The sequence below is a fragment of the Carcharhinus amblyrhynchos genome, chromosome 12 (genome assembly GCF_965287045.1).
Source record: "Carcharhinus amblyrhynchos chromosome 12, sCarAmb.v2.hapA, whole genome shotgun sequence".
Classification (NCBI taxonomy): domain Eukaryota; kingdom Metazoa; phylum Chordata; class Chondrichthyes; order Carcharhiniformes; family Carcharhinidae; genus Carcharhinus; species Carcharhinus amblyrhynchos.
The window spans coordinates 5,596,578-5,624,223 of NC_137335.1; the positions used below are offsets into that span (position 1 = coordinate 5,596,578).

At 43.6% G+C, this 27,646-nt stretch overlaps 2 protein-coding genes and 1 pseudogene across 3 annotated transcripts in view; 1 reads left to right on the forward strand and 2 right to left on the reverse strand.

The window, feature by feature from the left end:
• Positions 1-611: 611 nt before the first annotated feature.
• ndufaf5 (NADH:ubiquinone oxidoreductase complex assembly factor 5) lies at positions 612-18,016 on the reverse strand. Of its 2 annotated transcripts, XM_080199718.1 has the most exons (11): positions 17,642-18,016; positions 12,666-12,706; positions 12,431-12,494; positions 10,434-10,481; positions 8,922-9,025; positions 8,663-8,702; positions 6,903-7,100; positions 5,799-5,859; positions 5,351-5,434; positions 3,616-3,698; positions 612-1,162 (listed from the first exon to the last, which is right to left on the reverse strand). In XM_080199718.1, the coding sequence occupies exons 1-11, from the start codon at positions 17,927-17,929 to the stop codon at positions 1,076-1,078; spliced, it is 1,098 nt and encodes a 365-aa protein (XP_080055844.1). In that variant the 5' UTR covers positions 17,930-18,016; the 3' UTR covers positions 612-1,075. The 2 variants fall into 2 exon arrangements, with proteins under 2 accessions (XP_080055844.1, XP_080055845.1); XM_080199719.1 differs by lacking the exons at positions 12,431-12,494; positions 12,666-12,706; positions 17,642-18,016 and adding an exon at positions 11,618-11,813 and having other exon boundaries at positions 613-1,162.
• On the reverse strand, positions 12,061-12,230 carry LOC145351228 (U2 spliceosomal RNA; annotated as a pseudogene).
• A 229-nt stretch (positions 18,017-18,245) lies between the features above and the next one.
• Positions 18,246-27,646, forward strand: part of esf1 (ESF1 nucleolar pre-rRNA processing protein) — a 62,429-nt gene continuing 53,028 nt past the window's right edge. The window contains exons 1-4 of the mRNA XM_080200008.1: positions 18,246-18,294; positions 20,391-20,603; positions 21,567-22,311; positions 26,352-26,653. Coding sequence (XP_080056134.1) covers positions 21,597-22,311; positions 26,352-26,653 — 1,017 coding nt within the window. The 5' untranslated portion in view covers positions 18,246-18,294; positions 20,391-20,603; positions 21,567-21,596. The remainder of the gene's footprint in view (positions 18,295-20,390; positions 20,604-21,566; positions 22,312-26,351; positions 26,654-27,646) is intronic.

Below are 27,646 nucleotides of genomic sequence, written 5' to 3' on the forward strand. Positions count from 1 at the left end.
GCGTCAAGTGGTTTCAGGGGAGGAGAGAGCAAGACCTGAAAAAATACCAGGCAGTCCAGCCCGATGTATTGATGGATGGCTAAAACTGGATGTTCTCAAAACTATGTCCCTTGGACTTGAGGTTGCAAAGCTGAAATCCACAGCAGGGGAATGGCCAGGATGGGAGGTTAAAGAGTACGCTTGAAAAAAATATCGGGAGGTGGAAGATGGACAGTTACAGAAATATTGTGAATGGAATACCAAAGGGTAAGCAATTGAGAGATTGAAAGTAGAATTGTTAGTGACTTATACAATCAAACAGCAAGAGTTCAAATTGCTACAAGGCAACCAAATGTCTCTCTTTTTAAATCTGACTGGCAGTGATGTGAAAACTGGGGCTAATCCAGCAAATGCCTAATCTTCATTGATTTTAATCAACAGTGAAACTACTGCAACAAGGGAAACTGCAGAGTTGAGCAAAAGTAATGACAAGTCGCTTAGGTCATCGTTTCCTGCAATATCACAACAAAACTCAAATCTGTGCTCACTTAGCATCCATTTATGAGAAAGTCATTACAGTACATAGAATCCCTACAGTGCAGGAGGCCATTCGGCCCTTTCAGTCTGCACCAACCACAATCCCACCCTGGCCCTACTCCCATAACCCCACGCATTAACCCTGCTAATCCCCCTGACACTAAGGTCAATTCAGCATAGCCAATCAACCGAAACATCTTTGGACTGTGGGAGGAAACCAGAGCACCCAGAGGAAACCCACGTAGATGCAGGGAGAAGGTGCAAACTCCACCCAGTGACCCGAGGCTGGAATTGAACTTGGGTCCCTGGCATTGTGAGGCGGCAGTGCTAACCACTGTGCCGCCTACATCAAGGCTGTATCCTCTCTCATACTCCCTAGCATCCCAGACCATTGGCAAAGGATACGAAATAATCACCTCCATCATGGCCAGGAACTAAAAACAGAACATGTCCCATTTCAAAATGACAATCATTCTTTATTGTTTACATTTATACAAGCCAAACTTGGCATACAATTGCTATTTAAAAACAAAAAATTAATGTTTACAACTGTTTAAAACTATTTGTTCTTCTTTGTGATCTGTTCAGACATTTTCCCCAGATCACCAATTGATAATGTAGCAGACCCTCTTTGTGCTGGCTTAGCCTGAAAGAAAACACAGATAATGAATGTAATACAGCAGTGCAATAACTTACTCCTGTCTGTGTGAACTGACAAGGTTGCAGACACTCTGGATTCGCTGAAATCAGTAGGAAGTGCAGACACTCCCTCTTCAAAATTGCTGACTTTACAAAGAAAAATATTTACTTTTATATTATAATTCAGAAAACTGACACTATTGCAACATTTGTAAAACTCAGAGGCCTAAATGCCCTCCTGTTATTTATTACCTTTACGTATTTTGCATGAACACAGCACAGTGGTTAGCACTGCTGCCTCACAACGCCAGGGTCACAGGTTCAATTCTGGCCTCAGGTCACTGGCTGTGGGGAGTTTGCATGTTCTCCCCATGTCTGCGTGGGTTTCACCCCACAGTCTAAAGAAGTGCTGATTAGGTTGATTGGCTATGTTAAATTGACCCTAGTGTCAGGGGGATTAGTTGGGTAAATGTGGGGCTTTGGGAATTGAGCTTGGGTGGCACTGTGGCCAGTACAGACTCAACGGGTCAAATGGCCTCCTTCCATATTGGAGGGATTCTACGAAAATAAATCTTCCCATCTCATTAGGCTGTTTACATAACCCCCCCAGCCCCAATTTCCTCTCGGATAAAACTCCTTATCTCCAGTTAGCAATATTTATTAATAAAAAGGTAACTGCTTTTGTTGGATCGAATACAGCTAAAGCATGCCTGAATTCGCTGATCAGCCATGATCGAGATGAATAGCGGAGCAGGCACGAAGGGTCGAATGGCTGACTCCTGCTCCTAGTTTCCACGTTTACCTGGTTTCAGGTGGACCAGATTCCTGACCACAAAATGGTTGCCATACTAAATGAGAATCACTATTTAAAGTCATGTCTCAGATCATAGGTTCACAGAATCCCTACAGTGTAGGAGGCCATTCGGCCCATCGAGTCTGCACCGACCACAACTCCACCCAGGCCCTATCCCCATACCCCTAGCTAGTTCCCGTGACACTAATGGGCAATTTAGCATAGCCACTGCACCTAACCAGCACATCTTTTGGACTGTGGGAGGAAACCGGAGCACCTGGAAGAAACCCATGCAGACATGGGGAGAACATACAAACTCCACACAGACAGTGACCCAAGCCGGGAATCAAACCCGGCTCCCTGGAGCTGTGACAGTGCTAACTACTGTGCCACCCTTTGCTGATCCTATAAAAATGTATAAATTTATACGAAAGCGACATAGTCAATCCAAGAATTTTATTTGCCTTTTTTTAAAAATTGGCTGCTGGTGCAAAAGCTAAAGATCATTGCCCCAGTACAGAATGGAATCGCATTGAATGACGAGTAAAGCTAATTAAACTCGCACTTAGCATATTAGAGACAAAAATGCACCAGACTGGTTCAAATCAAACTGGACAAGGGCTAGATCAATGGACAAGGGCTAGATCAATGAACAAGTCACAAGGAAGCATTTGATCATGGGACAATTAGAAAACCATTATAATGTTGGGCTGTGTGTTTGGCAAATCTGCTCAGGGTTCTGAGATTCTGTCCAAAGATAGAGAAACCAAAACAATAAATTTTCAAATAAATATTCACTGAAGTGCGGCACAAGATGTTAACTGCATCTTATGGACTTATGGGATTGAGGGCAATATATTGCCATGAAATGAGGATTGGTTAAGACAGAAAACAGAGGGTAGGAATAAACAGGTCAGTTTTGGGTTATAACCAGTAAGGTCCAGCAAGAATCAGTGCTTAGACTTAAGCTATTATTAATCTGTGTGAGCGACTTAGCCGAGGGGACTGGGTGCAACAGATCCAAGTTTGGATGACACAAAGCTCGATGGCAAAGCCAGCTGTCAGGGGGATGCAAAGCAATATAAACAGGTTAAGTGATGAGCAAGAATGTGGCAGAGGGAATATAACATGGAGGAATGTGAAATTTGGTAGTAAAAATAGGAAAGCAGAATATTTTTAAGATGGTGAGAAACTGGAAATATTGATGTCCAGAGGGGTCTAGGTGTACTTAAACGCAAATCTCAACAAGTGAGCATGTAGAAGCAGCAAGGAATTAGGAAGACAAGAAGAATTTAAGACGAAGGTGAGAGATTTGCTCACAGGGTGATGAAACTTTGAAATTCTCTGCCTCAGAGGTTAAGGTCACATATCAACTGACTCAAGAACAACTTCTTCCCTGCTGCTGTCAGACTTTTGAATGGACCTACCATGCATTAAGTTGATCTTTCTGTAACACTACATTCTGCACTCTCTCATTTCCTTCTCTATGAATGGTATGCTTTGTCTGCATAGCGCAAGAAACAATACTTTTCACTGTGTGTTAATACATGTGACAATAATAAATCAAATCAGATCAGATCAAAAAGTCCTATGCGGTGCCTAACTCTGGGCACTAATCCTTCAGAAGGATGACAAGACCTTAGGGATAGTATTTGTAGTCCACATACCTGTGATTCATGAGGTTTCCAGCCGATCATGTACAGAATCTGAAACGTTGCTGGCACAGATCCGTCATCATTCCCATACATCTCTTAGGAGAGAGACAATTAAAGCAGGGGATTTTAATATGATCGTTACAATTATTCAAATATTACTTTAAAATGTAGACAGCAACTAATTGAAACCATTCCTGAAAAGCTCAGGAAGCGTATTAGTAACCTAGAAAAAGAAGAGCGAGTTAACCAGCAACACTGCTATTGATGTGCTCACAACCAGCAAGTTCAAGCAGAGAAAAAATAAGCCACGAGTTGCGAATCTCTCTAATTTGCCAGCCCATTTACACCACTCCATTATCATGCAAAAACAGCAGCTTCTCTGTAACATCTCTTACTGATTCAACTTTATCTGGAGTGTGTTGCAATCCTTGACTGGATGTATGTTCTTATGTTCTTATGAGTATGGCTCCAACAACACTCAAGAAGCTCAATGCCAAAGCAGCCCACTAATCTGGCACCTCATCCACCATCTTTAACATTAACTCCCTCCACCACTGACGCAAGTTGGCAGCAATGCGTGCCATCTGCAAGAATCACTAACTCACCACAATTCTTTCCAAAGCCGAACCTCTACCACCTCAAAGGAAAAGAGCAGCAGATATGTGGGAACACCACCACCTGCAGGTTCTCCTCCAAGCTACTCTTTATCCTGACTTGGAAATATATCGCTGCTCCCTTAATATCTGAATACTTTGCAACTTCCTAACAACAGTGTGGGTGCACCTGATAACAGCGGTTCAAAAAGGCGGGTCACCACCAATACCATTTCACGGGCAATTAGGGTGGACAATAAGTGCTGGCCTTGAAAATGATGCCCACATCCTATGACAGAAAAGTACCTGACTTTGCACGAATGTGTAAACTGAAATGCATTTCAATGAGAAAAATTTCAGGTTGAATCCACACACCATCTAATATTTAGTTATTCACAAAAATTATTTTCAAAAATAAATCTCCAGGTAAAATTATAAAGTATATGGGAGTGAGCACTTCTTGCGTAAACTACTCCAAATTGATACAAGTTAAAAAGATTTTGAGAATTACGTTGACCCAAACACGTTCTGGACTGTGGCGACTAGGGGAACTTCACAGTAACTTCATTCAAGTGTTAATGTAAGCCTTACTTGTGACTAATAAATAAACTTTCTTTTTGGATCTCTGCAGGGAAATAAAATAAAAACATATTTAAGAAAAACTTAAGCTTACCTTGACTGGAGTTTAGAAGAGTGAAAGGAGATCTCATAGAAACCTATAAAATTCTAACAGGGTAGATTCAGAAAGAATGTTCTTGATGATGGGGTATCCAGAACTTGGGGGTCATCGTTTAAGAATAGTTTTAGGACTGAGGTAAGGAGAAATCTCTTTACCTGCAGGGTGGTGAATGTGTGGAATTCACTACCACCGCCTCTATTTTCTATAACTGGAGGAAGAGTTCTTGCAATGTTAATCAAACCGTGAACGAAAACTTAAAGCTGTTTTCACAATTTGATATTATTACATTTTTGCTTCGTTATGCTTGTTGGATTAATTTTGCATAGTTAAGGCACAGCTTAATCCCTGTATGTTAGAGGCATGAAGCATTGTTTGGGCAGAAAAGTGAATGTGCACCCATTAAAAAAAACCTAAGTATAAAATTCAGCTTCACTTCACACCAAATATCAGATTCAATTCTAACTTGCTGTCTCACCTTTGTAGATTGCCGCAGCTGCCAGCATTGTGTCCCTGTGCAACAAGGGTTTTCTTGTCCAAGCACAATTGCTCTCTCCCATACCTTCAGATTGAGAGAAGTAAATACAAAACTGTCAGGAGATTTTAAAAAGTAAATAAAATCACATCAAGTATCTGGCATAGGCACAATGGGCCACATAGCCTCTCTATCCTGTATCATCCCATTATCCTAGGATGTGTCATGTACTGGTAACATATATACTTCCAACTGTAACATATATACTTCTCCACTTCTTCACACAGAGTAATAAACAGGTATCTATTTCACAGAACTTTTGTAATATTTTCAGTTATATTCCAACACAACATTTTGAAAATGACATTTCAAACGATCAAAGTCCTCAACACATTGAATCCTGTCATTAAATACCTACGTGTTTATGTTGTAAAGGCATAAGTTCACCTACCTTGCAAGTCCTCCATTACTTCGAAGATTCCAGGGTAGTTGACCACGATTTCATCAATGTCCTGTAGGAAAGTGACAATATGCAGCTGCACGTAAACCATTTCATAGAATCATAGAATCCTACAGTGCAGGAGGGCATTCAGGCCCATTGAAAGCATCAATCACAGACCCACAGCCTATTCCCATAACCCCATGCATTTACCCTAGCTAGTCCCCTTCACATTAAGGGGCAATTTAGCATGGCCAATCCACCTAACCCGCACATCTTTGGATTGTGGGAGAAAACCGGAGCACCCGAAACACAGACAGACATGGAGAGAATGGGCACACTCTGCACACTCAGTGACCCAAGACTGGGAATTGATCCTGGGTTCCTGGAGCTGTGAGGCAGCAGTGCTAACCACTGTGCCACCGTGCCATCCCCATTTCTTTCTGAGACTAAATTTCACATTTAAAGCGCCAACCCACTTAAGCACACATTCCTCCCTTTTCAGGTTTCCACTTTTAAAAGGCGAATCAAAAGTTTACGAATATTTGACTAATTTGTAAGAGCAGGACAGGGGAAGATTGAGTCCTCACAGCTGATGGGGCAAAGCCAAAACCCTTCGCTTCTTGTTGGAGAGGAAATCAAAAAGTCTCCTTGACTGATTTTTTTATGACCAGGAGCCATTGACAATTTAGTTTATGGATACATTGAATGTGATTTATGCAAGCGAGGCATTACTTATTGGTCTAGATTCTCATAGCATTTTAAGGCATGGCATTAGCCTGGTGATTAAGAGAGGGTTTCTTATCTCAGTGAGGGGAGCTAGCTCTTGTTGCAGCAGGGATGAGGTAGACCAGCCAGTCCGAATCCCCTAACTGGATGTGACATTGCTAGAAATCTGGGCCCTTTCTCCTGCCCGTCCTCTCCGCCAGAAAAGTAAGGTGGCTTAGACAGACTCCTTGAAGGAAATAATAGGTAACTAGTTTCAGCTGCAATAACATGTATTTAGAATAACACAAGGTCTCATTTCTGTTTTCTTTCTAAACACAAATTCATCTTAATGCAAGCTGGGGAGATTAGAGATGTAATGAAGCAAATCCATTATTTAATTTGCCTTACCACAGTTAACATATTAAATCCTGCTTGTTCCAAAAGATTTCCCAAGTCTGTAACAGCGGTGAATGGTGATATGTGAGGAGCAAACCCTCCTTCACGCTCCAGTTCTGCCAGCTGCAGAGAACAGCGAAGTTCGTATAAGGTTTCCCCTCCCATCATAGCACCAACGAATACTCCATCTGGTTTCAAGGAATACTGAATCTGCAGAGGATAGAATCAGCACTGTGAGCAGCACTGCTGCCACATCGCACAAAACCACAAACCAGCATATAAAAAAGTAAAAAGTAAAGTTTATTTATTAGTATCACAAGTGGGCTCATATTAACACTGCAGTGAAGTTACTGTGAAATTCCCCTAGTCACCACACTCCGGCGCCTGTTCGGGTACACTGAGGGAGAATTTAGCACGGCCAACGCACCTAATCAGTACATCTTTCAGACTGTAGGAGGAAGCCGGAACACCCAGAGCAAACTCACGTAGACACGGGGGGAATGTGCAAACTCCGCATACACAATAAGAAGTCTCACAACATCAGGTTGGAGTCCAACAGATTTATTTGGAATCACAAGTTTTTGGAGCACTGCTCAAAACTCCACACAGCCAGTGACCCAAGGCCGGAAGCAAACCTGGGTCCCTGGTGCTGTGAGGCAGCAGTGCTAACCACTGTGCCACCATGCCGATATGAATATGAATCATCATCCTCGAATTTACATCTCAACAAGCTGCACAGCTAACTCTACAGCTCTTTATTGAGACAGCAGACAGTTTCTTAAACCTAGACCATTTATGGAAGGCTAAATCTGCAAGATCATCTTCACAAGCATATCTCCTGCTACCAACTATCAAGGGACATCACTGTAAACCGTAAAGATTCCAATGCCCAAATATCCCTGTTCTGTGGTGATGAGTGAAAGAGATATACCAGGAAACCAAAGTGGGATGATTAGTGGACTGAATGTTCATTCAAAGCAAATACATTTTGTTATTGTTTTGCTGATGTTCAGCAACAATAAACCACATTTTACTGCAAATTCTTCATGTGGCTTGTCAGAATAGAAACAAACTCCAAAGTATTACCTTAGTCACTTTTTATGCTTCATTCTCAAATACAAAGCATTGTCAATTCATCACGCAAACTAGCCTCCCATCCATTGACTCTGTCTAACTTCCCACTGCCTCTGAAAAGCAGCTAGCATAATTAAGGACCTCACATACCCCGGACATTCTCTCTTCCACCTCCTTTCATCGGGAAAAAGATATAAAAGTCTGAGGTTATGTACCAACCAACTCGAGAACAGCTTCTTCCCTGCTGCCATCAAACTTTTGAATGGACCTACCTCGCATTAAATCAATCTTTCTCTACACCCTAGCTATGACTGTAACACTACATTCTGTACTTTCTCCTTTCCCTCTCTGTGAATGGTATGTTTTGTCTGTATCAGATGCAAGAAACAATACTGTCACTGTGTGCTAATACATGTGACAATAATAAATCAAATTAAAACCAAATCAGAGAGTAGACGGATCGAATTTGAATATTGTTATTTTCAATATCATTAGCAATACAGGGGAAATTTTAATGACTTTAAATATGGTTGTGTTCTTTCGTGAAAATGGAAATGTCCTTCCAGTTAAAAAATTAAGCTATTAAAAATAACTACGAGATACCAGTTTTAAATACCAATACTAGTTGAAGTTGACATAACATGACTTATAGTTCAGTTTTTCCCCGACCTCTTTGCTTAGTAAAGTGGCATTCTTACCTGTTTGAATGCACGAGGAAGGTCATTCACCCAATGCAAACTGAAAATAAGAGAAATAGATTTTAAAAAAATTTTTAAATTATTTCAGTTACTAACAATTTGGATTAAATTAAATGTTGATTGTAGTTCTATTTAAGTCAAACAATTTTGTAAAAGTCAAATCCATGTCCTCTGTAAATCACATTTCTGTCTTAGGAGACACTTTATTCAAGGTGTTTTCATTCATTCAGAAAAGGTGTTTAATCACATTTTCATGTACCTTAAACTGCTGAGAATGAGGTCAAATGTATTTTCTTTGAAGGGTAGAAACTCTTCATCTGCTAAGATACGATAGGTGGGAATTTCAGTCTCAACTGGGTGTTTCTGTGAAGGAACATTTAAAACAAAAGATAGTTATAATGAAAAATGACTGCCCAACAAATACAGCTGTTAACAAGTGAAGGGAAGTCAGCAGAGCAAATATGTTGTTTTAACTCAATGTTATTACAATTATGTAGCGCAGCCTCGAGACTTTTTCCTGTCTGATTGATGTGATGTAATTATAAAGCAGAAAAAGTCATATTTTTAGGGGTTTCTTCTCACTGAGGCGACTTCAGGCCAATCCACATCCAACAACCTGCTCTGAAAACTCTGTCCACATCTTGACAGCTGTGACAAATTGCACCACAAGTGTGGAGACAATCCAGAATATTCCAAAACAATCAGCAACATTCTAAATAATTCACACCATTCTGAAAAAAGTTAATTGGCCCCAACTCCTAATTGCTGACAGAGGTTTTAAAAGATTTCAGGATTTTGGTCAGTAACTTAACCAAAAATTAATCAGTTCCTCATTGGGCGATAATCTATCTCTGGACCATATTTTGTTGAAATGTCTGCAATTGGTTTTAAGATATATTGTTTACAAACAGGCTAACAAACTGGCAAAAACGTTAACTCTACCTGTTTTCAGTGGCAGAGATAACTAAACAGCACCAAAACCAAAGACCTACTGTCCTGGATTCCAAGACGACTCTGCATTCTCTCCTCTTACCACACCTGCCACCCCACTGCTCAATAGGTTATTTTCCTTCTCAACATTCATGCTATTCTCAGACTCTGCTCCAGAGTGATGCAAAGGCAGACAAAATGTTGACTTGCCCCTCCAACTTCATTCACTATATTAGGAGGAGTAGAGGTAGTGGTAGGGTGGGGGTAGGGGTGGAGGTAGGGGTGGGGGCAAATCAGGCGGGCTACTTTGTCCCAGATGATGTCTAACTTGAGCATTCCATCGCACTCCTGACTTGTGCCTTGTAGTTGGTGGTCAGGCTTTGGCGAGTGAGGTGGTGAGTTACTGGCTGCAGTATTCCCAATCTCTGATGTACTCTTATAGCCACAGTATTCATATGGTTAATCTAGTTCATTCTATGTTCTAATGGTAACCTCCAGGATATTGATAATGAGGGGATTCAGCGACGGTAATGCCACTGAGCATCATGGGGAGATAGTTAGATTCTCTCTAAGCCTTGGGCTCAGTAGATGCTCACTCATTGTTTCCAATAATCCAGGTGGGAGCAGATTCTTGACAGCAAAATAACCCGACTTCCAAATCTAGCATGGGAAACATGAAGATAATGGCCTTGTTCGTATGTCGAGAGCCTGTGTAATTTAAAAGTCAGACATTTCAATTGAATGTTATGGCTGGGCTTAGTAATTACCTATTTCTTTAAACTAAAATTGCTTTTTTTAAACGAATAGAACAAGTTATAAAGGAATCCATCAGGCTACCTACCAAAACATTCTCCGCAATATCCACTTGAAAGAGTTTTTGAACTGTGTCCTGAAATAAAACAAGAGTGATAAAAATTTGTGAAACTAATTCTTCTTTCAGACAGAAAACTTCCAATTCATCCATTTGTTGTGGACAGCACGATGGCAGAGTGGTTAACATTGCTGTCTCACAGCACCTGGGTTCAATTCCCAGCTTGGGTCACTGTTTGTGCAGAGTCTGCATATTCTCCCCATGTGCGTGGGTTTCCTCCGGGTGCTCCAGTTTCCTCCCACAGTCCGAAAGATATGCTGGTTAGGTGGATTGACCCAAACAGCCAGCAGAGTGTGGTGCCTAGGGGAATTTTACAGTAACTTCATTGCAGTGTTAATGTAAGCCTTACTTGTGACTAATAAATAAACTTTAAACCTTCTAAATTTTTTTTTCTTAGTATTACATTCTGCTACAGGCACAGGAAAATATTTTGAACTAAACGATTTTCATGTTCTTCAAAACAAGACAAAAAATATTATCTTAAATACTCAATTAATTTCTTGAGTGCAGTCAGTATAATAAATACTTCAGTTTTAAAAGAATGTTCAACTATGCTCGCAATTTGGTGTTTTGGGGTCTTGATGAACAGTTAAAGTTTAAGTTTATTTATTAGTGTCACGAGTAGGTTTACATTAACACTGCAATGAAGTTACTGTGAAAATCCCCTAGTTGCCACACTCCAGCACCTGTTTGGGTACACTGAGGGAGAATTTAGCATCGCCGATGCACCTAACCAGTTCGTCTTTCAGACTGTGGGAGGAAACCGGAGCACCCAGAGGAAACCCATGCAGACATGGGGAGAACATGCAAACTCCACACAGACAGTGACTCAAGCCGGGAATGGACCCCCAATCCCTGGCGCCACAAGGCAGCTGTGTTAACCACTGTGCCATTGAGGAATATAATTCTGTACAAAATTCTATCCAACACGCTGCATAGACCAGTTTCATGAGGGTGTTGCATCGTGGGGACTGTAGCCACAAAGATTCTCCAGCTTATGATTCATGGAGCATTAAGGCAATCCAATATAACAAAAGATTTTGCAGCACAACTGAAGGCACAAGATGGAAAGATTCAGAGGGGGCAATATCACACTGAACTTAAATTTAAACAAGAAATTAGGCTAAACTCAGTGAGACATTAGTTGTGCTTACCATCAGTGCAACTATGTCTTACATCATTGTGTAATGCTGCAACAGTCTAAACTCTCACATCTTCCAGAGTTCTTAATGTTGCCAATTTTAAATGATGAGTAGTTTACAGAAAAGGCATTTGGTACATGATTTAAATACAAGGTCTTGTGGTGCAGTGGATAGTGCCCTTGTCTCTGGGCCAGAAGTTCCCGGTTCAAGTCCCATCCCAGGCTTGATGGCTACAGATGTGTTCATAACATAGTCAATCAGATTGAGTATCAAATCCCCCCAATATATGCCACTGGCAGGCCACAAGAACAGGGGAGATTCCTGGTCAGCCACGTGTTGGAAGGAAAACTAGAGCCTCTACCATCGCTACTCACAGCCCCAGATTACAACATGCATGTACAAGAGCACGTTGCCACAGCAACTTGAACTCCGCCAACGGCTGGTTGGTTGGCTGGCTGGGTGTTGTTTTTTGTTGTGTTTTTATTCCAATTCAATCCAATCAAGTCCAATTCAGAGTCTCAACAAGTTGAGACATTCCCGATCCAAGTTGACAAGACAGGGCTCTCACCTCCTGTTTCTCGCTTTGATACTACACTTGATCTTAGCCAAAAGGCTGAGAAGCTGGCTGAGTGGTCTACAGCAGGGGGGTTTGACCCCAGTTCCAGGTGGATTTGAGACCTGCCTCATTACCCTACCTGTGGTGCAAGTCACCCCGCTGTTCAGACCTCCCTTCAGGCAGAGAAGAAAATGTGATTCAAAACCAGGCATTAACTCTTTTAGAGCCGTTTTCTTTGGTGGTTTTGCTGCTATCTGTGCTGGTGTTACCTTGTTTAGGTTTCCTGCTATATGGCCTTTTCCACACCCAATATCCAACGCCACAGGAAAGGTTCTAAAGTAGTAAAGGATAAAAGCAGATAAAATTTCATGTAGTTTTTTTTGCATAATACTACGATTTTAACAAGATTGTAGAAAGAAAGATTACAAAGATGGGCATACTGTAGGTGCAGGAAATATTCAACCAGTGACAATATAAGGGATAGCATAACAGTTTTAAACTCACCTCACAATATCAAAAACACGATCCACAACTCTGCTTCCAACCTGCACAATTGCAAAATTATTGTGATCTAGAGGATATAGAAAGATATCTCATAACTGCAACTTAGATATAAAGATACAGTTTGCTTTACAATCGGTCAGCCAACATCTGACCGAACCAGAAGAGGGTTTGAGGGGCTAAATGTCCTGTTCTACAAGTTTAGTCCAGTGAAATCACCTGCCCCCACCTGCCCAAGATATTGTCAACTGGGAAGAAGCAAGACCCTACCTCCTCGCCCTCAATATACAACTTAGTTTCCTTCAGTGATGCATGCAGATATCTAAAACTGAGAGATGAACTTCCCATCAGATATTTTACATCTGTTCCACATCAGATATGGCACAGTAGGCTCAAGAGGCCGAACGGCCAACTCCTGCTCCTTGTTCTTGTGGCTCTAAGCAGTGGTTCCATTGCACAGCAGAGAGTAAAGTGAAGTGCCTTGACAAAACACTTTCAGTTTGGGGAATAACTCAGTTGAGTACCATTAGCAAAAATAAAAATCAAGTTTTTGCAATCTTGAGAGGACAAATTGAATATATTATATAATAGTTTTAGACTGCTGTTCCTCTATTAGGTTCACTCAGAGTAACATTCAAGAAACAAATGCAGAAAAACACTAGAAGATCTCAGCAGGTCTATCAGCATCTGTGGAGAGAGAATAGAGCCAACCTTTTGAGTCTAGATGACCCTTTGTCAGAGCTGAGAGGAAAGAGAGTCAGCAGAGATTTATACAATGAGGGCAGGGAGGATTGGTGAAATTGGAACACGCAGAAGGCTGAAAAGGTATTGAAAGTGTGATCACTTGCAAACCACTGTGTCGCCTTCCTAAGGGTATCCTAAAGTGAAACAACAAATTTTATATAATAAAATATCCCAGGATGCCTCCCATCAGCTACAGATTCCAGCATCTGTAATATTTGGGGTTTATCTCAATGTTTACGAAACCTGTTCCAGCAAATGGTTTCACTGCTATCTCCCAATAGCACTGCAGAATCAAACAACAAGGGTAGTCACAATCCACAATGTTTATTTGTGCACAAAAGCTTCAGTTCCACCTTATAGAGTCTCTACAGGGCAGAAGGAGGCCATTTGGCCCATCGAGTCTGCACCCACCACAATCCCACCCAGACCCTATCCCCATAACCTCATGCTTTTACTCTAGCTAGTCCCTCTGACACGAAGGGGCAATTTAGCATGGTCAATCCATCTAACCTGCACATCTTTGGACCTTAGAACCTCCAGGCTAGATAACTGAACTCTGAAACTTTCAGCGAGCAAATTAAAAATGAACACACATCTTGCTCAACCGGCATATTAGACAACCAATTCTGTAAAGTAGCCTTAAATAAAAGACTGCCTTATCATCACAATAACTCAGATGAAGCAACTAAAAAACCAAGGAACATTCACAATGACCCTAATCCCGGACATTATTTTCGATTACAAACCAATATAGCATCAAAACTACAGTCATAAATTTTAAAGAGAATATCATAGGATCCCTACAGTACTGAAGACAATTCGGGCCATTGAGTCTGCACAGAATCTCCGATACAGTATCTTACACAAGCGCACTCCCCCTCCCCTCCCCCACTCAATCCCCCTAACCAACACATCTGAGAACACTTCAGGAGCAATTTAGCTTTATCAATGCACCTAACCTGCACATCTTGGGACTGTGGGAGGAAACCAGAGCACCCGGAGGAAACCCATGCAGACACGGAAAGAAGGTGCAGACTCCACACAGACGGTGACCCAAGGCGGGAGTTGAACCGGGGTCCCCGGGGCTGTGAGGCAGCAATGCTAACCGCTGTGCCACCTTCCTAAGGGTATCCGAAAGTAAACTGATATCTTGTATTTAAATAGCACCTTTAACATAATTAAATATCCCAGCAGCGTTAAGGCAAGATTTGACACAGCCACAGAAGGACAGGAAGACGGAGAATCTGTGAGTTGGACAGACAGGGGGCGGGAGGGGGTCAGGAAGCAGGAAGGTCTGTGAGTCGGAGGGTCCAGAGAATGGGAGAAGCAGAAAGTGCAGGAAGCAGGAGCAGCATAAGCAAGACTTACTGTAAGTAGAAAGATGATCTTACAGAACTTAACTACAGCTTTAACATTGATTTGAATGTTTCATTTAAGTTTTAACATTAAAGTTTTACAGTTTAACATTTATTTATGAGTGTGACAGGTAGCCTTACATCAACACTGCAGTGAAGTTACTGTGAAAATCCCCTAGAGTCCCAAAGTGATATCAAATAAAAGCTTATTGGGATGTTTGCTGTCTGGGTGGCAACATAGACCAGCACAGACAGGAGCAGCAGGGTTTGCTGCAGCAATAGTACTTGGAGAAGGTCTAGTTTACAGAGTGTGAAGAAATGAATGATTATGGAACCAACACAGCAGAATGGATGTTAAAGATCACGTAATCCCAAGTTCTAAATTAATGAGTGGGATGGCACGGTGGTTAGCACTGCCGCCTCACAGCGCCAGGGACCCGGGTTCAATTCCCGGCTTGGGTCACTGTCTGTGTGGAGTCTGTATGTTCTCCCTGTGTCTGCGTGGATTCCCTCTGGGTGCTCCGGTTTCCTCCCACAGTCCAAAGATGTTCAGGTTAGGTTGTTGGCTATGCTAAATTGCCCCTTAGCGTCAGGAGTTTAGTAGGGTAAATAAGTAGGGTATGGGGATAGGGCCTGGGTGGAATTCTGGTTGGTGCAGACTTGATGGGCTGAATGGCCTCCTTCTGCACGATTGAGATTCTATGATCTGGAGAAACAAGTTCAAATCCCCCCATGGAATTTAAATTAAATTGAAATAAGAAACTAGTGGCGACATTGGCAGGACCGGATCATGCTAGGAAACCCACCAGTACATCCACTTGTTTTATTGTCATGTGCACTGGGATACAGTGAGAAGTATTGTTTCTTGCACGCTATACAGACAAAGCATAACATTCACAGAGTATGTGGTGGAGAAGGAAAGGAGAGGGTGCAGAACGTAGTGTGACAGTTATAGGTAGGGTGAAGAGAAAGATCAGCTTAATATATGATGTCCTTTAGGGAAGGAAATCCTGGCATCCTTACCCAGTCTGATCTACATGAGAATCGAGAACCGCACAACAATGTGGCTGTTTCCTAACTGCTCTCTGAAGTGGCCAAACAAGAGAATGAAAGAGAAGTAGAAAGGGGAATAGCTGCTTAAGATGCCAATATCATCCACATCCAGCAAATGAATAAAAAGGAACTAAGTTACAAGCACAAGCACTCAGATTCTGCTGACGGGAGTATTCGCAGACATCGTCAACCTCTCTTTATAATCTGAAATCCCAATCTGCCGCAAGAAGATAACCTTCATCCCCGTAACAAAGAAATCCAAGCAGCTTGCCTTAATGACTATCCAGTGGCTTTGGCATCCATCATCATGAAATGCTTTGAAAGGTTAGTCATGGCACAAATCAATTCTTGCCTCCGAGACTACCTGGATCCACTACAGTTCATTTACTGCCGTAACAGACAGCATCTCCCTGGCCCTGCACTCATCCCTGCAACACCCAGATAACACCTACATCAGACTTCTATTTATCAACTACAGCTCAGCCTTCAAAATTCATCTCCAAACTCCATGGGCTGGGGCTTGGCTCCCCCTCCCACACAGTGTGATAACCACTGTAGTACAGTGATTATCACATTCACCTAACAGGTGAAATACGTGCAGTCCTAAACCAGGCAGGTACCAAAAAGAGCAGGATCAGCTCCTCCCTCTGCAACCGGATCCTGAACTTCCTAACCCACAGACCACAGTCAGTAAGGATAGGCAATAACACCAGTGCCCCACAAGGCTGTGTTCTCAGCCCCCCACTATACTCCTTATACACGTATGACTGTGTGGTCAAATTCACCTCCAACTTGAGTTTGCTGATGACACCACTGTAGTGGGTTGGGTCTCAAACAATGATGAGACAGAGTACAAGAAAGAGATAGAGAATCTAGTGAACTGCTGCAACGACAATAATCTCTTTCTCAATGTCAACAAAACGAAGGAGACAGTTATCAACTTCAGGAAGTGTAGTGGAGGATATACACTGTCTATATCAATGACAAAATAGAAATGATCAAGAACTTCAAGTTTTTGGTGTCCAGATCACCAACAATCTGACCTGGTTCCCCAATGCCAACACTACAGTTAAGAAAGCCCACCAACATCTCTTTCTCAGAAGACTAAGGAAATTTGGCATGTCAGCTAAAACTCTCACCAACTTTCACCAATGCGCCATAGAAAGCATTCTTTCCGGATGTGTCACAGCTTGGTATGGCTCCTGCTCTGCCCAAGACCGCAAAAAAACTAAAAAGGGTTGTGAACGAAGCCCAGTCCATCATGCAAACCAACCTCCCATCCACTGGCTCTGTCCACACCCCTCGCTGCCTTGGAAAAGCGGCCAACATAACCAAGGGCCCCACGCACCCCGGACATTCTCTCTTCCACCTTCTTCCTTCGGGAAAAAGATACAAACGTCTGGGATCACGTACCAACCGACTCAAGAACAGCTTCTTCCCTGCTGCCATCAGACTTTTGAATGGACCTACCTGACAGTAAGTTGACCTTTCTCTACACCCTAGCTATGACTGTAACACTACATTTTCCAGTTTCTCATTTCCTTCTCTACAAACAGTATGTTCTGTCTGTATAGTGCACAAGAAACAATACTTTTCACTGCATGTTAACACATGTAATAACAACAAATCAAATCAAAAATCAGTCCTGATCCCAATGGACAGCAGAATAAGTGAGGGGCTAAATGGCCTTTTTTCAAAAAAAAAATGAATGAATACAAATAGATATATCATAGAATCATCGTTTAGTTTAACAATAAGAAAATACCTCGGTTATTTATTGTCTGCACATTATTGTAAAGTGGCTGAATTATCTGTCACCTCACCCACCTCCTCTTTCAGATAATCATATCTCCCACTCCCAGGAAGGGAGGAGGCCCAGTTTTTCTGACGCCTTTTCATCTTTCTGTCAAACACATTCATGGCACTGCCCGCCCTGGATGAGCAAGGCCGCCACCTCGGGTTGGGGTTAGCGATGCTCCCCAAACCGGGGGGAGGAGGAGGAGGCGGCAGCAGCCCGGAACCCAGAGGGCGGCCGAGGTTAGGGGGCAGGAAGCGATGGAGCCGCCCCTCACAGCGCCCGGCCCAGCAGCGGAGCCGGCAGGGAATCCCACTCATGCTCTCTCTCTCTCTCTGTCTCTCAGTGCAGAATGAAGAAGAAAAGCCGCTGCGCAACCGGGAGCCCTGACCGGATGTGAACTCCACCGAGGCTCGTTGCCGACTGGAAGTCACGGCTTTGGTAGTGGGTGGGGCGGGGCGGGGCGGGGGGGGTCGGAAGAATGGGACATGCGCATGCGCCCGCCGAGCCCGGCCGAACCATTCCAGCCTGAAGGGGGGGTAAGGATGTGCGTGTGAGGTACTGGGTCACATGGAGGTGCGAGGCGGAAAACCCCCTCCTGCCGAAATGAGTCCCGAGCTCGACTACGCCGGGGAGGTGAAAGGTCACGAGGCTATCGGGAGGGGGTGCTGCACGCGGGGTTCAGGTGGGTTCAAACGCGCTGTTGTACCAACTGCTGGTAGGCCCTTTTCCCTGGCCGAGCGGTAACGTGTTAGCTTAGGGCGCTGCTCGGAGACTCGAGTTCGAATCCCAGCCCTGGCTGTGGAATTTATTAAATTAATGTCATATCGGTAATGGTGGATTGTTATTAAAACCCATCTGGTTCAGTAATGTCATGTAGGGAAGGAAATCTGCCGTCCTTACCTGGTCTGGCCTCTGTGTGACTCCAGAGCCACAGCAACGTGGCTGACTCTAATCTTACTTGGATAGCCAGGTAAATAAAGGAGTGAATGGCAATGACCACCAGTCCAGGTTTAAGAGGGACCTTCTTCAGCTAAAGTGGGCCTCAAAAATTGAATAGGGAGCAAATCCTATTGTCACGCGTATTGGGATGCCAGTGAAAAGTATTGGTTCTTGTGCGCCATGCAGACAAAGCACAACATTCATAGAGTATGTAGGGGAGAAGAAAAGGATGCAGAAAGTCATGTTACAGTCACAACGGGTATGTGTAAAAGAGTGGTACAGTAGTCAGCATTGCTGCATCACAGTGGCAGTGACCTGGGTTCAATTCCCTGTCTGCAGATTCTCCCCGTGTGTGTGCAGTTTTTTCCTCCCATAGTCTTAAAGATGTGCGGGTTAAGTTGATTGGCCATGCTAAATTGCCCCTAGTTTGGGGGGGGGATTAATAGGGTAAATATGTAGGGTTATGGGGATAGGATGGAGGCTTGATGGGCCGAATGGCCTCCTGCACTATTGGGTAGGTGCATTCAAAAGTCTGAAGGCAACAGGGAAGAAGCTGCTGATTTGCACAGGCCTAGCAGCTGAAAGCAATGTCCAAATTAAATGTTTTGGGTGCTGAAGAGGAGAGAGGATTGTTGGGGGATGACAGAGTGAGTGGAGGGGGTTTGAAAACATGGGTGCAAATTTAAAAATTGCTGATGGAGCTCAGCATCAAGGGTGTTGGGTGAATGTGGCCTGGTAAATAAGGTAAGGTCATCACTCACCTGATGAAGGAGCAGTGCTCCGAAAGCTCGTGATTCCAAATAAACCTGTTGGACTTTAACTTGGTGTTGTGAGACTTCTTACTGTGCCCACCTCAATCCAACACCAGCATCTTCACATCTTGGTAAATAAGGTTTATTTGGTAGCATGAGCTTTTGGAGCATTGCCTCTTCATCACCTGTTGGACTATAATCTGGTGTTGAGAAACCTCTTACTGTGCCTACCCCAGTCCAATGCTGGCAACTCCACATCATAGTAAATAAGGATAAGGACAGTGGATGATCGCATGTTTATGGAAGGCTGGTCAAGCCCACGTCTGGTCCAGAGTAAGAAAGACACTGTTGAGGAGAGTTTTGAGCAGATGAGTGTTATGGCAGGGGCAGAGAGCAGAATATCCCATAAGAATGAGCTACAGTGAGTGTAAAATCAAATAGTTCATAAAACCCTACAGTGCAGAAGGAGGCCATTTGTCCCATTGAGGCTGTACCAACAACAATCCCACCCAGGCCTTAACCCTGTAATCCCACATATCATTTACTCCTGACACTAGGGTCAATTTAGCGTGGCCAATCATCCTAACCCACACACTTTTGGACCGTGGGAGGAAACCGGAGCACCCGGAGGAAACCCACGCAGACTCCACCCAGGCAGTCACCCAAAGGCAGAATTGAACCTGGGTCCCTGGTGCTGTGAGGCAGCAGTGCTAACCACTGTGCCTATTTGAGAACAAAAATCCTGCATTTATGCCAGAAGATTAAATATCAATAACAAACAAAAAAAGAAAATGCTGGAAAACCTCAGCAGATCTGACAGCATCTGTGGAGAGAGAATAGAGCCAGTGTTTCGAGCCTGGATGACCCTTGCTCTGACAAAGGGTCATTCAGACTCTCAACATTGGCTCTATTCTCCCTCCACAGACAATGCCAGACCTGCTGAGATTTTCCAGCATTTTCTGTTTGTATTTCAGATTTTCAACTTTGGCAAGTATCCGGTTTTCTGAGAAACTACTGATGATTGGTCCTTTGTGTTTTTGTGTTAGTGTTGTTTTACGGTCATTGTTATTTATTCTTTTAACCTCAGCAAAAGAACAGCGAGACGTTCATTGACGAGGCGCCCTTTTCACAGTGTATGGAGTTTTCAAAAGTAACCTTCCTGTGAATATGTGCAAAGTTGCTCCTGAGCACCTTGGACATTAAGGCGTTACAAAGTGGACCTCGGCGATAGGTGTTCTAATCCACAAAGCCACGGACTGAGTTGTGGGAAGGCAACTTTAAACCAGTGATTCCACACAAGGCAAGTTCCAAAGACAATACTGTAAACGTATCAAGGTTACTCATCTGTAAATAATGTCATTTTTGCATATGATTTGTAAGTTTTAGATTAAGGAACGGAATAGGCAAAGGCTTAGAATATTAGAATCTCTACAGTGCAGAAGGAGGCCATTTGGTCCATCAAGTCTGCAACAACTCTCCATCAGAGCGTTTTTCCCAGACCCACCCCCGCGTTCTATCACTGTAACACGGTGGCACAATGGTTAGCACTATTGCCTCACAGCGCCAGGTTCAATTCCTGGCTTGGGTCACTGTCTGTGGAGTTTGCATGTTCTCCCCAAGTCTGCATGAGTTTCCTCCGGGTGCTCCAGTTTCCTCCCACAGTCCGAAAGATGTGCTGGTTAGGTGCATGAGCCGTGCTAAATTCTCCCTCAGTGTACCAGAACAAAGAGTGTGGCAACCTGGGGATTTTCACAATAACTTCATTACAGTGTTAATGTAAGCCGACTTGTGACACTACTAAATAAACCTGACTCCAATTACCCCTCTAATCCCCTTAACTTGCACATCTTGGGACAGTAAGGGGCAAATTTAAGATGGCCAATCCACCTAACCTGCACATCTTTGGAGTGTGGGAGGAAATCGGAACACTAGAAGGAAATCCATGCAGACACGGAATGTGCCAAACCCCACACAAACAGTAGCCCAAGCCAGGAATCGAACCCAGGCCCCTGGCACTGCGAGGCAGCAGTGCTAATCATTGTGCCGCTTTGGTAAAAGATTGCTTCATCGCAGTTGGAATATCTATAACGATTGAGGAAAATTCCTGTACCACCAAAGCATTTTCATAAAATGTAAGTCAGATAATCCCTTCACCCCTAACATCACAGCATAATCGCTTCACTTTAAACTGATATATTTCAACAGTGATCCTCGTGGGACTCTTGATTACCTTTCATTAAAAAACTTTTTTTTTTAATTGCAGTTTTCTTTTGGTCAAGTGATTGGGTAAAAAATGGCAACGAGATCACAGGAAATCCTGAACGATGAACGCTTCCGTCACGTAACGAAGGACCCCAGGTTCTGGGAAATGCCCCAAAAGGAACGTAAGATCAAGATTGATAAAAGATTTCAGGGCATGTTCCATGACAAAAAGTTCAAACTGAACTACATGGTGGACAAGAGAGGGAGGCCACTCAACCACAGCTCCACCGAGGATCTGAAGCGATACTATGACCTGGATTCCGACAACTCCGACCTGGACGAGAGTGAGGACGAAAAGGAGAGGCAGAAAGGGACAGGGAAAAAGTTGAAACAGAAAGGTAAAAGTGGTCCTGACACAGAGGCGAAAGGCAGCCCGCTTGTCAAAAAGAACAGAAAGCAGAAGAGGTTTTTAAAATCGGATGTGGGTGAGGCGGCAAGACAAGGAACAGGGAAAGAATCAGAAACCAAGGAGTTGATGGACAATCTTGCTGACGTCTCCAACAAGACTTTTCCAGTTGAAAAGGAAACAGCCAGTGCAGTAGGCACATTCAAAGCTGATAGTTCTGAAAGCAGTGATGAAGAACTGGAGCAGGCCAGCACAAAGCAAAAGAAATCCATTTTAACCCAGGACAAACGAACAAAGAAAACTATCAACACAAATCAAGATAAAGCCAAACAACCGGATGAAAGGATTCCTGAAAGGAGTCGGAAAGGTCTGACTGCATCAGAAGATGAAAGTAACTTAGGTATGTAACAATCTTGCATTTTATCCTCTTTTCCATTCCTCTAGCCTTGGGACTCAGCCCCTTGCAAAGACCGATCCGCCAAGCATCATGCAGTATAACGTATATGAGTACATGGATTTATAGGGGAACATGATAGCACAGTGGTTAGCACTGCAGCCTCACAGTGCCATGGACCTAGGTTCGATTCTGGCCTTGGGTCACTGTCTGTGTACGTTCTCCCCACATCTGTGTGGGTTTCCTCTGGGTCTTCTGGTTTTCTCCCACAGTCCAAAAGATGTGCTGGTGAGGTGTGTTGGTCATGCTAAATTGCCCCTTGATGTCCCAGGACATTTAGGTCAGAAGGGATTAGCCATGCGAAATGCGCAGGGATAAAGTGGAGAGGAGCGTCTGGGTGGGATGCTCTTTTGGAGAGTCCACGCGAACTCGATGGGCCGAATTGCCTCTTCTGCACTGTGGAGATGCTATGGTCCATTTGTTTGTTTACATGTTTCATTTAAAACTTTGTCCTAGTATGTGAATTGTGTGCTGGTGACTTAGACAAACATTTTCTTCAGCCGGTAAACTGGATATTTATGAACATAGGTACAGGAGGAGACCATATCCCCTTCAGCCTGTTCTGACAACCAATGAGATTATGACAAATCTGCAACCTAACTTCACCTTCCCGACTTTGCCCCGTATCCATCAACACTGGTTAAGAATGATCTCCAATTCCACATTAATGATTGAATAATCAATTGTTGTTGCAGGAGAGAGTTCCTGACTTCTGCCTGCCTTTGCGCGATGAATGTTTCTTCATTTGACTCCTGAGAGGTCCGCCTTGAATTTTTAGACTCTGTCCTTGTAATGACTTTAATCAGGCCACTGAGGTGGACCTGTTAGAATATGAACTCCCTGATTAAGGGCCAAATTAATGGCCCAGTCTGGGAGCCTCTTGCTTTGTACTTAATGATGAGTGTCAGTTCCTCTGGAACTCCTAGTGTAGACTACTAACTAAAAACACACTGTGTGTTGCTGTCAGACTTGTAAATAAAGGGATTTTGGTGAAGGGACTTCTGCATTACAGTCCTCCGGTCCTAGACTCCCAAGCCAGTGAAGATGGTTTCTCTCTATTCCCTGTAATACCTTGAAAACTTAGATCCAATCATCCCTTAACCTTCTCAATTCCAGGGAATACAACTCTGGTTTAGTTTGTATTTATTTAGAAGTAGGCTTACATTAACACTGCAGTGAAGTTACTGTGAAAATCACCTAGTCGCCACACTCTGGCGCCTGTTCGAAAGGCCAATGCACCTAGCCAGCACGTCTTTCGGACTGTGGGAGGAAACTGGAGCACCCGGAAGAAACTCAGGCAATGTGCAGACTCTATACAGTGACCTGTAATAAGTCCTCGGAAGCAGAAGTCCCTTCACCAAAATCCCTTTATTTACAAGTCTGATAACAACATAGAGTGTTTTCAGTTTGCCGTCTACACTCAGAGTCCCAGAGGAACTGACACTCCTGGTTTAAATACAAAGCAAGAAACTCCCTATTGGCCTATCAATTGACCCTTAATCAGAGAGTTCATATTCTAACAGACCCACCTCAATTGCCTGATTAAAGTCATTACACACCCGATGCCAGAATCGAATACGGGTCTCTGGTGCTGTGAGGCAGCAGTGCTAACTGTGCCACCATGCTGCCCCAAATTTTGAGAGAGGAGATTTGTGTTTCATCTCCTAGTAACTTAGTTTTTGGAATGCAGGTATCATTTTGCGCTCCCTCCCAGGTTAGTATGCTCTTCCTAAGCCATGTAAGAAATGTTCTGCTCTTTTGCTTTGAGTTTGAAACTTAAGTCCTGTTTGCTATTCATTTCCTAAGGTTAACTTTTGGCTTCAATGTCCTTTTATAACCCCTACAGCAGCTTCAGATTCAGTGGTTTAGTTTCAGATATGTTCATGTATTTTGGTTTGATTGAGTTGGTCATACTCATAACTGTGTGTCAGAAGATTTGTAAGTGTACGCCCCATTGCAAGGGTTAGGGTGCATATTCTAGCCTGACAATCTAGTGCCGTATTAAGGGCATATGGCATTGTTGAAGATGCTTTCTTTCAGATCAGATGTTATCCACTCACAAATTATCAATATCCAAGGGGTTACCATTGACCAGAAACTGAACTGGACCCAGCCGTATAAATACTATCACTGCCACAGCAGGTCAAAAGCTTGGAATCCTGCAGTAATTCACCTCCTCACTCCCCAAAGCCTGTCCACCATCTACAAGGCACAAGTCAGGATGCAGCTCCAACAACACTCAAGAAGCTTGACACCATCCAGGATAAAGCAGCCTGCTTGATTGGCACCCCATCCACCACCTTCAATATTCACTCACTCCACCACCAACACACAATGACCGCAGTGTGTACCATCTATATGATGCACTGCTGCAACTCACCAAGCCTCCTTCAACAGCACCTTCCAAACCCACCACCATTACCATCTAGAAGGACAAGGATAGCAGATACTTGGGAACACCATCACCTGCAAGTTCCCCTCCAAGACATTCACCATCTCAACTTGGAAATATATCACCATTCCTTCACTGTTGCTGGGTTAAAAGCCTCCTTCTCTAACAGCACTGTGGGTGTACCTACACCGCATGAACAGCAGGGATTCAACAAGGTGGCTCACCACCACCTTCTCCAGGGCAATTAGGGATGGGTAATAAAAGTGCAGGCTTTGCCAGCGATGTTAAAGAACAAAAACAAGAAAGATATTGGGAGCCTATTTGAAACAGAGCAGGGAGTTCTGTTACAACAGCAATTTGTATTTGTGTAGCACCGTTAAAGGAATAAAACATTCCAGAGTGCTTCATAGGTGCATTACAAAGCCACAAAGGCTTGGTCAAAGGAGCAAGTTTTAAGGAGCATCCTAAGGGCACAGGGAGAATGGGAAATGTTTGGAGGTGGGGACATTCAGAGCTATGAGGCAGCTGAAGATGTGGCTACCAATGGCGGATATGCAAGAGACCAGAATTCATAGAATGCTAACAGAGCAGAAGAGGCCATTCAGCCCATCAAATCTGCACCAACTCTGTTGACACAGAGTAACTTCATAGAATCCCAACTCTTTGCCACAGAAGGCTGTGGAGGCAAGGTCATTGAGTGTCCCTTGATTAATAAGGGATTGGGGTTATGGGCAAAAGACAGGAGAATGGGGATGTGAAAAATATCAGCTATGATTGAACGGTGAAGCAGACTCGATGGGCCAGGTTGCCTAATTCTGCTCCTATGTCTTATTGTACAGAAGGAGGCCATTCAGCCCATCAAACCTGCACTGACAAAGATCCCACCCAGGCCCTATCCCCCTAACCCCACATATTTACCCTGCTAATGCACCAGAAACTAGGGTCAATTTGGCATAGCCAATCCACCTAACCTGCACATCCTTGGACCATGGGAGGAAACCGGAGCACCTGGAGGAAACCCATGCAGATACAGGGAGGACATGCAGATTCCACACTGACAGTGACGCAAGCTGGGAATTGAACCCGGGTCCCTGGCGCTGTGAGGGCAGCAGTGCTAACACTCTCATCACCGTGCCGTTCCAGACTCTTATCCAGTCTCTCCTCCCCGCCCTATCCTCGTAACCACACACATTTCCCAGGGCCAATCCACCCAGTCTACGCATTTTTGGACTTGGATTCGTTGTTGATAGAATTGGATGAGTGAACCAGATATGTTGGAGGGTTGTTGGGCTGGAAAGGTTACGGAGATAAAAAGTTAGAGATATTGAAGGAGTAGGGGCATGGAAGAATTTGAAAAGAAAGAGGAAATTGAGGCATTGTTAGACCAGCAGCCACTGTGGGTCAGTCATTGGAAACAGGGTTTTGAACAAACTAAAACTGTAGAGAGTAGATGTAGGAGTCTGGCCAGGAGTGGGAACAAAGGGTGTGGATGAGGGGTTCAGCAATGGGTGAGCTGAACTGTTCCACGTGCTTCCTTCCGCGTTCCTATTTAAAACTGTAATTAAACGCTCTTCTGGTTGTCATTGTACCGCAGAGAGCAGCGACAGCCGTGAAGGTGATGGTGATGGTGACGGGGGTGGAAGCAGCAGGTCTGAGGAAGAATCTTCAGGCAGCCAGAGCCAGGAGGAACAGGAAGAAACAGGCGACAGTGAAGATGACGAGGAATTATCCGGGGAGGACACTGATAGCGACAGTGGGCCAGACCTGGCCAGAGGGAAAGGGAACATCGAAACAAGCTCAGATGATGATGACTATTTTGACGATCCGTCATCAAAGGAACCCGAAATTGAACACAAATGGGGAGGGCTGGGGGAAGATGCACCGCGTGGAGAAACCGTACGTCCCTCAGTTATTTTCTATCTTTATTTGATCATGTGGGTTGTAAATAAAAATCTGAGGATTAAAGACCACATCTAATTATTGGATCATTCATTTTCAACAAAACAGTTTGGAAGTGGAATGTTGAGTTAGAATCATAGAATCCCTACAGTCCAGAAGGAGGCCATTTGGCCCATTGAGTCTGTACAGATTGAAATCCCACCTATTCCCATAACCCCACACATTTACCCTGCTAATCCCCCGATACTAGGGGCAATTTAGCACGGCCAATCAACCTAACCAGTACGTCTTTCAGACTGTAGGAGGAAATGGGAACACCCGGAGGAAACCCACACACGGGGAGAATGTGCAATCTCCACACAAACAGTGACCAAGGCCGGAATTGAACCCAGATCCCTGGTGCTGTGAGGCAGCAGCGCTTGACCACTGTGCCGCCCAGTTCAACAACTTCAGAGCATGAATTCTCCCCTCCACCTTCACCTCATTTCCATTTATTTTGTTTCAATTCCTTTTTTCGTCTCATCCATTTTTATCATTTTTCATTCTTTCTTCTACTTTTCCACTTGCATAAGAATTGGGAGCAGGAGTAGGCCATCTGGCCCCTCAAGCCTGCTCCGCCACTCAATAAGATCATGGCTGATTTTTTTCGTGGATTCAATTCCACTTACCTGCCCACTCATCATTACCCTTAATTCCTTTACTGTTCAAAAATTAGTCTATCTTTGCCTTAAAAACATTCAATGAGGTAGCCTCAACTGTTTCACTGGGCAGGGAATTCCACAGATTCACAACCGTTTGTGTGAAATTCCTCCCTAACTCAGTTCTAAATCTGCTTCCCATTATTTTGAAGCCATATCCCCTAGTTCTAGTTTCACCCGCCAGTGGAAACAACTTCCCTACTTCTGTCTTTTCTATTCCCTTCGTGATCTTAAATGTTTCCATAAGATCTCCCCTCATTCTTCTGAATTCCAATTAGTTTTCTGAAATCTT